The sequence below is a fragment of the Stegodyphus dumicola genome, chromosome 5 (genome assembly GCF_044657685.1).
Source record: "Stegodyphus dumicola isolate Sdum_Otavi_A_Nest chromosome 5, ASM4465768v1".
Lineage (NCBI taxonomy): Eukaryota > Metazoa > Arthropoda > Arachnida > Araneae > Eresidae > Stegodyphus > Stegodyphus dumicola.
Window position 1 is genome coordinate 167100091 of NC_140772.1, and position 14225 is coordinate 167114315.

The following is a 14225-nucleotide window of genomic DNA, read 5'->3' on the forward strand; positions in this document are numbered from 1 at the left end:
TACTCTGTATATTTAAGGGGCAAAGAAAGGCCATTAAGAAACGCGAAATTTATTAGGTGCTCGTGAGAAAAATGTAAATTGCTCAATGAAAAGTAAATATGGAGGATTTAACTGCACAGTTAAGTCCGCTATATTTATTTTTAACTACACATTTATGTCCGTCATATTTATTTTTCATAGCTCGTGAGGACTTTCATAATACGGAATCATTTCAAATTAGTTGAACCATCGTAATCTGTGATTTTGATAATCCTGAGTCTTCGCTACTGTAGCATGTATAATACTACTGTAGCATGTATACTGTAGCATGTATAATAGCCATCAAAACCTGCAGTTCTATTTGAGTGTCACACGAAAACGTACGGGTTTAGGTCATACTTGGAACAACTGAAATATGCAATTACTTTACAGAATTTGTTTTGACGAAGGTATGAGAGAATTACGCAGTATCCAGTACAACATTACGCGATAGCTGTTCGTTGATTTCATATTCTGATATAATTAAGGATTTGTAGGCCAGTTTATGTTTGCTTTTTTGCATTTCCTTTCGATAAAATAAGTATGGAGACCATCATAATATGAGCAATAATCACGTCTTGAAACTAGAAATATTCAAGTATTATGAATCACTTGATTACAAAATTAGTTGCAATTGATTACAAAAGTTTCAATCATTTTTTCATATCTGGGCAATAGTAGAAACGTAGCCTTTCCTAAACATCTTGTAAAAATAAAGTGGATGAATGGTATAACTGGTCCAAACAGTAATTCTTTGACTTGGCACCAGATATAACTCTTTCGTTATGGAACGATTTCTTATGTATTTTTTGTGCATGAATGAAATTATTTATCGAAACCGATTTATCCAATAGATTAGTTGTAGAACTTCTATAAAATTTGATGCAGCTTATAAATCCCGAAAACTATGGAAAATAAGACCTCCACCTCCTTTAATGTAATTATTGTTTTCGTACTTGGTAGGCTTGAAATTGTACTTTTTAAAACTCTTTAAATTGAAAGACTACTGTATTGATTTTTTACAAAACAGTTTACATTTACAGATCATTCGTGGAAAATCTACAGTTTTATTTTGTTTATTACTTTTTTTGCTCCCTTTGTAATGCATGTGAGCTTTTTCTAGCCAATCATCTTAATAAATTTTAATCAGTAATGAGTACATTTTTTATATCTTCATTAGCTTTATTTTGTGGAACGATACAATTGTTTAACTAGTCATTTCTTTTCTTTTTCCGGTAGGAGAACATCTAAATTGTCCGAATCATTTCGATGGCTTCGGTGGGCAATTGTCTCACGCAATCAAGATGTCCGCCAACGCCGAGATCCATGTAGACGATGACGAATATTTGACCGTGGGTTCGGACCAAGGAACCAATCTAGTGAAGGTGGCGGTGCACGAAGTTGGTCACGCTCTTGGTCTCTTTCATACATCGAGAAACTATTCCATCATGTATGCCATCTACTCCCAAGTCATACCGAATAACAACTTTGAACTCGGATGGGAAGACAGAAAGCTTGTTCAGAACATTTATGGTAAAGAAGTTGCTTACTTTAAAATCATACCGTATCTCTAACTCTCTGTAGTATCACTTTCTATACAATAGATGTTACGGATTAATATCATACAGCATATTTTATTTTTATGCATTGCAACTAATCATATGCATGTAGAAGGCCCGCTTATTTCCAAACTAATGGGTTTACCAAGCCATATCATAAACTGTTGTCATGTTATAGAACTAAAGTGTCTCTTCAACAAGCTGCTTCTCACGAACAATATATATATATATATATATGCATAACATACAAATAGTAATGCCGCACAAAATTTTGGCATACAGTATCTGTAAAATGATCATCGGCATGTGTAAATAGAGCAACCCTTTTCTGCGTTTTCTTTAATCTTTATTTGCTGCTGGAATACTGAATCTTCGTATTGAGATTTTTGCTTTACTGTCATTCTAAATTTCTCGTCATCTCATATTATATTACAGACAACATATTGATAAAAATTTCACTGCGAAATTCTTCCGCAATACTTTGCAACTTTTCTAGTTATGAGCTGCTATTTTTTATAAATGTGTTTTAGTTGTATGAAATATTTGCGTCACCCATTACTTCAGGGGAAAATCCATGGAAAAACTTCATTTTTGTGTAGTTAGTTGTTCGTTTTCTAAAGTGAAAAGTGAATTTCAAAAGAATGATACTCTTCTGTTGCCATTCATGTGAAATTCATTTCTTAAAAAATTATTTTTCAGGTCTATAAGCCGTGATTAAGTGTGTTCTCTTCCTATCAGGTATCTGCAAAGTTCGATTTAGTACTGTTTTTGATTGGGTGAGAAGGAGACCGGATGGACAACTAATTTATAACACCTATTTCTTCCGCGACAACAGATATTGGATGTACGAGAACAGATACAACCGAACCCGATACGGAGATCCCCTACACATCATGCCCGAGTGGAAGGGTATACCGGATGACGTGGACGGTTATGCCCATGTCTGGACGTACACACAAGATTCTGCTTATTTCTTCAAAGGTAAGTTAAGAGACAACGTTAACTGTATATAGTATTTAGACAGTGAAGTAACCTCCAACTTAATGCAAGTAAAGCGTTCCGTAAAACCTTACGTAATTCTAATTTTACGTAAGTCGAGTGTATAAGTTTGTTTAAGTGTAACTTCATAAAAAAAATTGCCCTATTTAATATATGTATGTATGAATATATGCATATATGCTATTAATTTAGTAATATTTATAAATAAGCCATCGTGCAACACCATTTTCTCGGTTATAAAATATAAAAGTGGGAAAATTATCCAAAAGAATATCGATATAAAAAAACTAAAATAGCTCTTTTCAAGTTAAAAAAAGATCTTGTGACATTTAATTTGACTTTGACAATTCCTGTCCTTTTCGATGTTGAAGTCTGAGGGCAATGAGGATCGCTCAAGTTGTTATTTTGACGTTATGGCAATAGCATCTTACTAACAGACAAAAAAGTCTGTATTAGGTAGGTTGTGTGGTCACACCGTTTTGGCTATGGTAGATGGTGTTATAGCTACATGCATCGGAATGAATACGGCTGCTAGCAATCTCGAACCGATCCGGTGTTTGGATCCCGGTCTTCTCTTGTAAATCTTTGTGTAAAGACCTTCCTGATTTCTCCGGGGTAATCAGAAACCCAACGGTATCCGTATTTGCGTTAGATCCACGGTCCAATGAAATAATTATTTCTCTATCTCTGAAATCGAACTCAGACATTTCTTGGTAATAATTGTGCCTCTCAACGTTACAACGGCGACTTGAACCTAAGATGGGTGATGTGAGAGCAACGTTTTGATGCAAATCTTCCGAGTGTGGACCTGGCGTTTTCGAAATCTAATGTAAAACAATGACCTTCCTCTTGTTTTGAAAATCAAGTGTGCAAAATTTCGTCAAGATCGGAATTAAACTCTACATTTGTATTATTTGCGCACACTGAAACAAACGGAAACTCCTCTTTTTTCGTGTATATATATATATATATATATATATGGATTGGTAGGGAGTTAACTGCCATAGCATTGGCTCCGGGTTGGAACCCCGGAGAAGATATAAACGTTTGTGAGTATTCTTTGCGGTATGGAAGCGCTTTAAAGTACTATCGAGTCGAACGTCCTATCGAGAAATTAATGGATGGAGTAGATAGTTGGAAACTCTCGAATTTTTCTCTTAGGGAATTTTATTTCAAATTTAGAATGGAGCTGTTCAAAATCGGTAATGTAAAGGTGCATTAGGCAAAGCCCTAGCGTTTCTGGCCACGATGAATTCGCCGAGTTGATAACAATAACAACATAATTAATAATTTAACTTGTTTATAACCTCGAGTAACAAGTATTTTAAAGTTGCTGTAAAGCTTAATTAATTATATATTTTCTTAAACCTTATTAAATCGGAAGAAACCGCTCTAAATATTTTAGCGGCAATATATTATTTTTTCGTCCTTGTAATAACATTTCATTAAACCCATTTAAACATTTAACATGTTACAGTATCTAATGAAATAATATTTAAAAAAATTGCTTAAATAATAAAAAATATGATTAACAAAGTTAATATTGTTAACGATACTGTGGGAAGGAAAAAAAAAATCCGTTTTCACTAATGGTTGGTTTTTAAAGCACATGACATAATTATCTAATTTAAGTAGTTAAATATTGAAATATAACTAACTTGGGAAAACTAACAAATTAGCATCAGAACTGGAGTAAAAAGAAATAATTTTGTTTCTAATTATTACTGTCTATTCTGTTTTTTTTTTTTTTTTTTTTTTCCACTTTTTACCAGAATGGTTCATAGCATGAACTTGGAAACTGATCGTGCATGCTTACTAATTTAATAATTTTTCAATTTTTGTTAACGTACAAAATTTAGGAAATAGTTCTTTTTCTAGAAATTTCCAAGCAAATTTGCTTGTGAAAAGTTTATAAGAACCTTAATTGATTATTAACAAAGATTATTAAGAACATTATTTTATTAAGGCTTAATATAATAAAAAAACACTAAAATGTTAAAAAAGTGACACTGATTTATTCACAATCTAAAACAAAAGAGATGAAATCTTGTTTGCATCGAACAGTGGGGAAGAATACCGTTGGAAGCAAAAGTAAAGAAGTGAAAATTACTTTGACCGCTTTTTTAAGACAATTGACGGTTTCTGGTGATTTACGAATACAAAAAGATAAATCTAGTCAATCCTTTCGTTAATCAAAAGTGAACTTGTTAGTTTTCCTATTATCAGATGTAAATATATCCCCCCCCTTTTTTTTCTCCGATACCTTTCACCTGTGCCTCATTCTAATTAGATGAAATGTTATTTCCAAAGTAGCAAACCGAAAAACTGTCTATAAGATTGTAGAGTTGCGCGCCTCCAACCTGCACGCAACCAAGAGGTGACTGTTGAAACTGGAATTTAGACAGAGTCTTGCTAAGGGTTTAAGTCCCTTTTTATTCAACTTAAGGAATTACAATTGCGTGCTCTTGACGCTCACAAACTACGCCGACCCGGCGATAAAATAAAAATAAGAACCTGAAAAGAAATAATAATAAGACTCTAACTACGAGGCTCTCTAAACGTAACTAACCTCACCGCGTTTTACAATACCTCTGCTAATTCAGCAAACTTTGAATATCACGTTGAACGATTAACAATTCTCCGAGGCAAGCATACAGGCCGAAACGCGGGGTTCTTCAATTTCTGGCTAACTACCTCCGCGCTCGTGAAGTAAGAACAGCACATCTCGAACTCCTTTCCTTTCTATTTAACTCAGAATACTTCCGCTGATAATTCGAATCCTTGCGCGTTCTACTAAAATTTACATACTCTGGCATTGGCAGTTCCAGGGGAAAGTAAGGCTTGACAGGAAAGATAGTTTAAACTTAAAATAAATGTTAGTTAAAATAAATATAAACCCTACAAGATGATAAAATTAGGAAAATATAAGCGACCGGAAGTATTAAAAACATAAAAAAATTTCTGATGTATGTTTAAATAGTATTTTCTGATATTTAAGCTCTCAAAATTCGTGGCGAAAGAATTTCTAGTTTTCCAAGGCACGGGTAGAAAATGAACTCGATTTTTTTTTTTCTTTCCTTTCTCCCCATTTTCTTTTGTGTGTGTGGGGGGTTGCTTAAAATTTATTCATATTAATGTTAAAAATATCTTGGAGCTCCACTCTCAGGGCCGTTCCTAGGCCATTAGCTGCCCGCGTACTTTCTTGGAAATGCCGCCTCTAGGCCACTGTCCGCCAGGTACTTTCCTAGGATTGCTGCCTTCAAAATTAAAAAATTGCTCAAGGATTAATAACATTTTAATTTCATATTCACTAAGTACTTACATATGACAAATTGTACAAAAGTACTTACATATGATAAGTACTTACAAAGAATTTAAAATATCCAGTCGTGGTATCGCGAGAGTTCGGCCGTCCCTGATTTTGGCTGCCCGCGTTTCGCTGTATCCCCGCTAGGAACGGCCTGTCCACTCTTACTATTTTTATTTGCTGTAGAACAGAAAACGAGAACCAGTGCTATAAAAGCTTTAAAGATAGGTGTTTCGAATTTTCGGCAAACAAGGAGTAAACATTAAATTGGAACTTTTAAAGTCAGCGAAAATCAACAATTTCAGGGGGAAAAAAATTATAGTTTTGTAATATTGCCAACAGATGGCAACACCAAATAGTGGAAATGAATTTTGCAAAGCGCACCCAAGGACCGCATGACTGGTCGTGATCCAAACGGATTTATATAATCTTGTACCAGGAAACAAATGAGTTCTATTATGTTTCTTTATAATTATTAACTTAAATGCATGTTTGTCTGAAATGCATTATATCAATTGAAAACTAGAACTACATAAAATGAGTAAGCTATAGTTTCTAAAATAGTGTGTTAAATGAAAAAAATCATATTGTTTATTATGGATTGAAATAAGAGCATTTCCGATATTCATTGCAATTTTTGGGATTAAATAAATACTTTCATTGATTATAGTTGAAATTCTTATTTTAAAAAACCTCTCTTAAACTACACGTTACTCTGGAAATGAAATCATGTGTAATTTGTTGCGTAGTTGTTAATTTCATACTAGCTTTCCGTAACATAAAGAGTGGGAGTACGATTTTGTACCATTTTTAATTTTCTTAACTGACGCGACAAAAGTAAATTATCTATATGTTACTTACAATTTTTATATTTGTTACAATCAACTGAAAGTACACAAATTTATTACGTGTAATTTTGCATGCAGTAATTGTTAGTAATCGTTTCTCAGTGATTCAGCGAAAAGCAAATAATTTTGTTGAAAAATGACCTTTTAGAAGAGCAAGAAGCGTATCGTTCACTTTTAAATTGAAGCGTCTCTTATTAATATTTCATCAAATATGTAGGAGGTAATATTTTTTATAACATGTAATTTACGATATTAGCTCAAAACTGAGCTTTTTTTTCTTTCGATATACGTATGTAATGAGTTTACTAGAAATAAAAATCCAATTAAAATGATTTAAATAAATGCTTACAAAACAATTCCGTTTTATAATTTCCTGCGTGTAGCACATATAGTATAAATTTCAGATATGACTTTTTTTTTTTTAACTAAAAAATATTTTTATGAGTTTTGAGACTGTGCGTTTGATGAGTCTGTTAACATTCTTACTAGTGTTAATATAGGAATGACAGACACGCATCATTATAAATCATTATAATAGTAGTAGCTAATCTTTATGATTGATGTTTATAAAAATCTAAAATAATTGAGACACGGTATATAAAAACCTGAATAAAACGAGATTTGATAGGACCTGTTGTCATGGCTTCGAGAAATTAGTATCATTTAATTGCGGACGAATAGAGTGTGACGTGTCCATCTCTTGTAAAAATCAAAATTATCACTCGTAATTTTTCTAAAATTATTATAATATTCAGAAACAAAAAGAATCTAGACATTAGCTAGTTATTAATTTTAACTTTTCGATATAAATTATTTAAAGATTTTATGCTTTCTGATATCAGCGTTTTAACCTTTCTAATGGGAAACCTCTTGTCCCGAAACGGTAAAGTTCTAGATATGACTATAAAATATATTATGCCCATTATGATTCCGAAATGCCGATTCGTGCTTGAACTGTTTTCTTCGTATTGTGCTGTATTCATAGTTTGGGAGTCTAAAAAGAGGCACATATATGTGCTTCCATAAGGACTTAATGGTGGAAGTAATATAGGGCTGGATGGTGTAATGATTTTAAGGTGAAGGAAAAAAAGTATCGTGATCTTTGATTTCATATTAATTGAATGATTATCGCTTATTCATTCGTTTATCTCTATTTTAAATGTTATGCCTATCCAAGTACTTAAGAAAGCGTAGTTAATCGGGGAACATACATGTAAATATTCCAGCTTCGTTTTCGCAACAATAGAGAGATTACGGGCAAAATGTTGGGTACAGTATATTCTTGACAAACGTGGACTTGCGGATTGCGATTTTGCGTATACGCATTATCTTAAATGTCTCCACTTAGATAATCTTCTTGATGACTGGAAGTCCATTAGATTTAAGCATTGCTTAGAACATAAAAACCTGAGGTTTAAAGTTATTCTAATTCTAATAATGCTCCAGAACATGATGCTGAAGCCCTCGCAAAATTGCAACCAAAAGCAGAAGTTTTATTCCTTTCACCGAATACCACTTCCTAAATCCAGCCAATGGATTAGCGAATCATAAAAGCATTCAAAGCATTGTCAGATACGTTTGCATCTCTGCAAATAAAGCACTGGACGAAGGAAAGCACGACACTCTAATGGAATATCGGAAGCAATTTGACATAAGTCATTGCATAGAATTGATTAAACTAGCATAGGAACAGGTGAACAAGTATAAAAAATGAATGCTTGCTGGCATCAACTCTGTCAAGAAGTGGTCATCAATGAACATTCTATCGATTGAAAATGATGCCAAAGAAATCGTAAAAATTGCAGAAATATCAGTGAAAGATTTTTCTGATTTAGAAGGAGGAGAAAATCAATTGGTCGACAATGACGATCCTGAAATGAGGAATGAAGAATTCGCTGATCTCTAACAGTATGCATCTTAATACTAGCTGACGATGAAAGCAGCGATAGTGAAGAAGATAAAGAGCATTTAACGTACAAGACGTTAAACAAATTGTTAACAAAGGTACAGAAACTGTCTGATTTTGTAATGGAAATTGACCCTAATGAAGAAAGAAAAGAATACTCAACTTTGGAAACTTTGCACTATAAAAAAAAAAAAAAAAACTTTGCACTACTAGCCGCAAAATGTTTAATATGCTTCCTCAAACATTTTCCCAAACAAAATTCACCAACTATTTAAAAAAGGAATTGTCTCATAGATCTACTCCTTAAGCAGTAATTGAAATAAATTCTTTCGACTATTATGTTAGTTTCATTTTTTTTCTTTTTAATTGCAATAATACTTTGGTTTGTATAAATTATACATATACTTTCTTAAGCTGAACTATATTTAATCCGTTTTTTTTTCCACAAAATTTAACTTCGCGCAATGCGATTTTGCCGTACGTACAATGTGTTAAATGGCGTAACTCCTGACTCCGGTAAGCTTTACTGTATTGAGCTCGAGTCCATTCTCCCAGATCTTTAATTACGAACACATTTTTCAACAGGCGTATATCCGAAATCAGTTTACCTTTCTGTACAAGTTTTTATATATGCACCTAATATATTTTGCACAGTTTTTGAAAATTCTTCATCTTTCATTAAAGGCCACCACTTCTGGTTATATAACAGCGCCGAAGACAGAGTAGCTGCTGGTTATCCGAAAAATATATCTTCTGAATTCAGAGCCATACCTGGTAGTTCTTTTCCGAACATTCCCGGAAATCTGGATAGCGTCTTTTTCGACAAGCGGGATGGAAATTTATACTTCTTCAAAGGAAATCAAGTAAGCATTGAAACACAGGAAGATCAGTATTGAATTTTAGAATACTGATTTTTATTTAGCATGCAATTTTTTTTTTTTATTTATGAGCAAAAATGGAGTCGCATTTATTTGTTTATTTTCTAAGTTATCTCTAAAATATGAAGCAGATAATTCAAAAACGGAATGCAAATGAGATATTATTCTCATTTTGCAGCTATGTGGCTTTCTGAAGATTGACTAATGTTGTTTCTCAATAATTGCCTTACCTTTTGGCAAATCATCAGTCACATTTTTAAAGGACTTCCACGAATTATATGAAGTCTTATTCAAGATATGCTCATGAGGAATACTTGTCATTGTTTTCCTCATTGGAAGATCAACAAAGATGCCTTAATTTTACTTTACTAATTTTGATGTTTCGAAAACGAAAACCCTTTCTCTCGCTCTCTCTCTCTACATATATATATTCATTACCTTCGCAACTAATTTTATTAAATGTAGTGTCGTGCGAGATGTGATAAGTACTTCTGTTGTAGAGGTATACTAAAAATTGATAAACTACATTTTGAAATTTTGAAATCCAAGCACCTGTTTAGATTAGAAAATTGTTTTATAGAATGTTTCTTGTTTTTACTATTACATTCCAATAAAAGAAGTAGTACTTTATGTATACAACTTGCAGGCTAAATGAGTAGAACTTTTGCTATCAGCTTTTCATAAACATTCCATGAGTATTTCTCATAACTTATAATACTTAGCTATGACTTCGCATTCTCTTAGTATAGGCTGACTTCTGTATTCCCATAATAAAACAAGACTGCTTTAGACTTTGTTTGCAAGGAACATCGTCAATGTTTCAGGATTGCATTTTCGTGCTCTTAAATTTAAAGAAACCCAAACGGATTTGAGATAATACATGTTGAGGTTGAGAAACACAAGCAGATTTTCGTCTGACTTAATTTAATAGAGCTAGTGCAAAATTCCTCAAAAGAATTATGTCCGATACGGAAACTTAATTGCATAATCGAAATCAGCACAAAATACGCAAGAACCAATTAAAAGCTGTTTTCTTCAATAAAACTATGTTTCATTGGTGATATTGGTGTCGGATCGTTTTCATCCTATCTCATGATGTCTTACATAAAATTTGAATAGCATCATCGCATAACTTGATATTTAGCCATCCAATGTGTATATTTGTTTTCTCTCCTTCCACTTAACCTCAAATAATCTGTTTTTCTTTCAGATTTATGCATACGACGTATCAAGAGGAAATGAAGGTTGCTGCTTGCCTGGATATCCAAAGCATTTGCATCAAGAATTTCCAAGTGTTCATAAGGAATCCAGCTTACCATCGTATTTGGATGCTGTATACTACTCCTACACGGACCGATCCATGTACTTTTTTAAAGGCATCTACTACTGGCACAACGTAGCTTTTAATCCTTTGGACCGGAGGCGGACGAATAAGATCAGAGGACCTTGTCTTATTTCATCCAAGTGGTATGATATATGCGACGTGGAGGCTTGATTGGATATCTAAGTTGCTCTTGTCAGTAAAATACACTTTAGGAATATGTTGGAATTCTAAGCTGGCTTAGATGTAGATAAATTAGTTAAAGCACAGTCACTTTGAAGTTATCTGATTCCAGATTACCCAGTTAAAATCTTTTCAAATGGTACCCACTTGAAGATAAACCATTTTTAGAACTGTTACCCAGTATGAAAAGATTTTCATTTATTTCTGGCTAGCGTCTTAGGTACAATCTTCTCAGATATTAAGTATGTGACTGAAAAGGATTATGTAGTGTTCGAACTCACACCTTCCAGCTTATCATGGAAGCTAGACAGTGGAGCTTAGTTGAATGCACGAAATTTAATTTTCGAGTTTCTTCCGTGCATTCTGTACGTAATGTCTAATTTACTAGAATTTTGGAATTCGTATTGAAAACAAGTAATACTACAAGCAAACTAGTAAGCAGAGTCTTGATGTCTGAACATTTGACATTCAGAGTGAAATTAAAAGAGAATAAGTCTTGAAGGTAGAACTATAGATTCTGTAGATTTTTTCGATTTGGTGGAGATTAATTCTGCTATTATTTGGAACGCTGAAATTTGTGACTGTGATTTTTAGATTCAAAGATATTATCACTCACCCCGTATATGTACATTTTTAGTTTTTCCTCCCGTATTTTTGAACGCAGTCCTTTGGGCGAAGATTTACATGACGGTGATTTGTACTGTTGATATTTAATTTTTTGTGATTTAATTTTGTGACTTGTATATATATATATATGTATGACGAAACTTAACACAGTGGAAAAAAATTTGTGTATTGTTTTTTATACTTAGTTTTGTATAGTTGTACACTTAATTTGTTTAGTCTTCTAAAGTAAACAGCAGTTTTTTAAGAGCTAATATGAATATTTTTGAATATTATATTTAGATTTAATTTACTTCCTCTGAGCACTCTCATAATCGACTCTTAATACTGTTATTTCAGATATCCTAAACGCGAGATTTTACAGTTACTATCTAGTTTCATGTCAAAAACATTATCTGCTTATGTTAAATGGAAACCCTTTTAATTCATAATACGTTTTAGAATTAAAATGCATCTCTTTTATTATTGTGTTTTTGGTTTTAGTTTAATTTTGCTAAATGTAAAATTACATCAGTTTTAGCGCATTTCTTGACTGGTTTAACAATTAAGTGTTTTTTAAAAATAAATTTGTGTTTCATTTCGAATTAAGAAATATTAATAATGACCTATGTACTTTTGCACAATTTTATTTTTAGTCAAACTTTCCAGTCTTTAACTCTTTTTTTTTTAATTTTTAAAATATTCAGTTGGCTAAAAAATATTATTTCACTGGAATTAGTATGGACAGTTGGCTGAATTCAGTATACCTACTCAAGTGTTTTGCCATAAGTTGGGTAGATATTCATCACGAAACGATTTAAACTACCACTTTGAACTATTAAAGTGAATGGAAATACAGATTTGTGATGCATATTCGTATTGATAATGCATAATTAAGCTGTCACCATGTACTTAAATCACAAATCTGTATTTTTGTCTGAAATGTATTTTTTTTTTTGTTTAGTAATAAACCAACATTATTGATTACAAATACACCCTATTAGTAATCGTCTTTGAAACGGGCGCAATTCAAATTCATTTCACGAAACAAAGTTGATATTACATTAAAATTAACAGAGGAATGTTCACTTTCAAGATATTTGTGCACGGTATTCGAAAACGTTGACCACAGGTTTTATTTAATTTGATACTAGATATGTGTTTCCACTTGCAAAGTTTCTCAAAATAAGGCAGACGACTTAAAGAAAATAAGTTTACTGTAGTTAAAATAGTTTTAAAAATACAAACTTTAACATTCTATACTGTCACCATAGAGCAAAATGACCAGTTAGTTAAATATTCATTATATGTTAATAATATAAATATAAAAAATTCATATTTTTATGTGGATATTCATATTTAGTGTAAAACTCATATTTATCCTTGGAAATATTACAAATGATTGTTGTATAACTTAAGTGATTGTTGTATAACTTAATTTAAGTTAATGAGTTGTGATAACTTAAGTCAATTTCCAAAGCATAATTTTGATCAAAATCGAATTTTCTCTAACATTATACACAAATAATATCTAAATACTGAAAAATAGTTACATCTGAACCATAAAGGAATTAAATTTGTTTTCTAAGAATCGTCCTACTATAGTTTTGAAATTGTTCTTTAAAAATTCTCCACCTTCCCAGGCGACTTAGTTCCGAAAGTAAACTTACATGGTTTAGTATATAAACGTATTATTGTGTTTATCCACCAAGATTATATGCAAATATATTTTCGGATTTATATCAGATTAGTTATTGATTAACCCACTGAACAAAATATAATGTTTTATTACAAACCTAGTGCAAAAGAAAACGAAAGCAATAACAAATTCCATTATTTCACATCTACAAAGTTATTACATAGAAAACAAAGACATACCCTTTAGATACGCAATACACTGTGTAAAAAGTGTACAGTAGAAACGTTGTACATGAGAAAATTAAATATAATGAATTAAATATGCACGAAATAAAATCGAGAAGTTACTTTACCAGAAAAAAAAGGGGAGGGGAGAATAAGAAAGAAAGAAAAGGCGAGCTAATGCTGAACTGCAATCAGGTCAGAAGGTAGCAGTATGATTTCTGTACCTTAAATAAAACAAATAGTATACTTCTAATATTGTTAAAATGACAGTTTCTTCCGTAGTAAAAATAATATCAATAGTGCATTAATTATAATAGCTTCTAATATTATTTCAACGTATCAGAAATATCGAATAATCGGAATTTGGAAATTCTGACTTTACTGTGTTTTTTTGTAACTTAACAATAGTTTAATGCAATGTAACGGCAACGAGGTAGTAGCCTTCATTCAAATGCACAACAATAGCAGAATGGTTAAGATAGCAAAACTTTAACAGTTCTTTCAGGACTTGACTTCCGTAGCTGCCTATGTTAACTATATAGTGGGACTTTTGTTATTAATCCTATGTTGTGTGTATTATAGGTTTCAGCTTCCTTCAAAGAGGCCTCCTGTAGAAGGTATTTTTCTTTCAAGTGCTTTACTATAATTAATTAATCTAAAATATTTAAAACTTTATCTCCAATAAACTGAAAAGAGAAATATTTGTTCTCTTTTCTTAAATGTTTTTCTGTAACTATTTA

The 14225-nt window shown here is 32.1% G+C and overlaps 1 protein-coding gene across 2 annotated transcripts in view; it reads left to right on the plus strand.

Annotated features, from left to right (window-relative positions):
• Positions 1-11831, plus strand: part of LOC118183486 (matrix metalloproteinase-21-like) — a 172003-nt gene extending 160172 nt beyond the window's left edge. For both annotated transcript variants that reach the window (XM_035353047.2, XM_035353048.2), the window contains exons 6-9: positions 1258-1551; positions 2316-2558; positions 9322-9500; positions 10726-11831. In XM_035353047.2, coding sequence (XP_035208938.1) covers positions 1258-1551; positions 2316-2558; positions 9322-9500; positions 10726-11010 — 1001 coding nt within the window. In that variant the 3' untranslated portion in view covers positions 11011-11831. The remainder of the gene's footprint in view (positions 1-1257; positions 1552-2315; positions 2559-9321; positions 9501-10725) is intronic.
• Positions 11832-14225: the final 2394 nt, after the last annotated feature.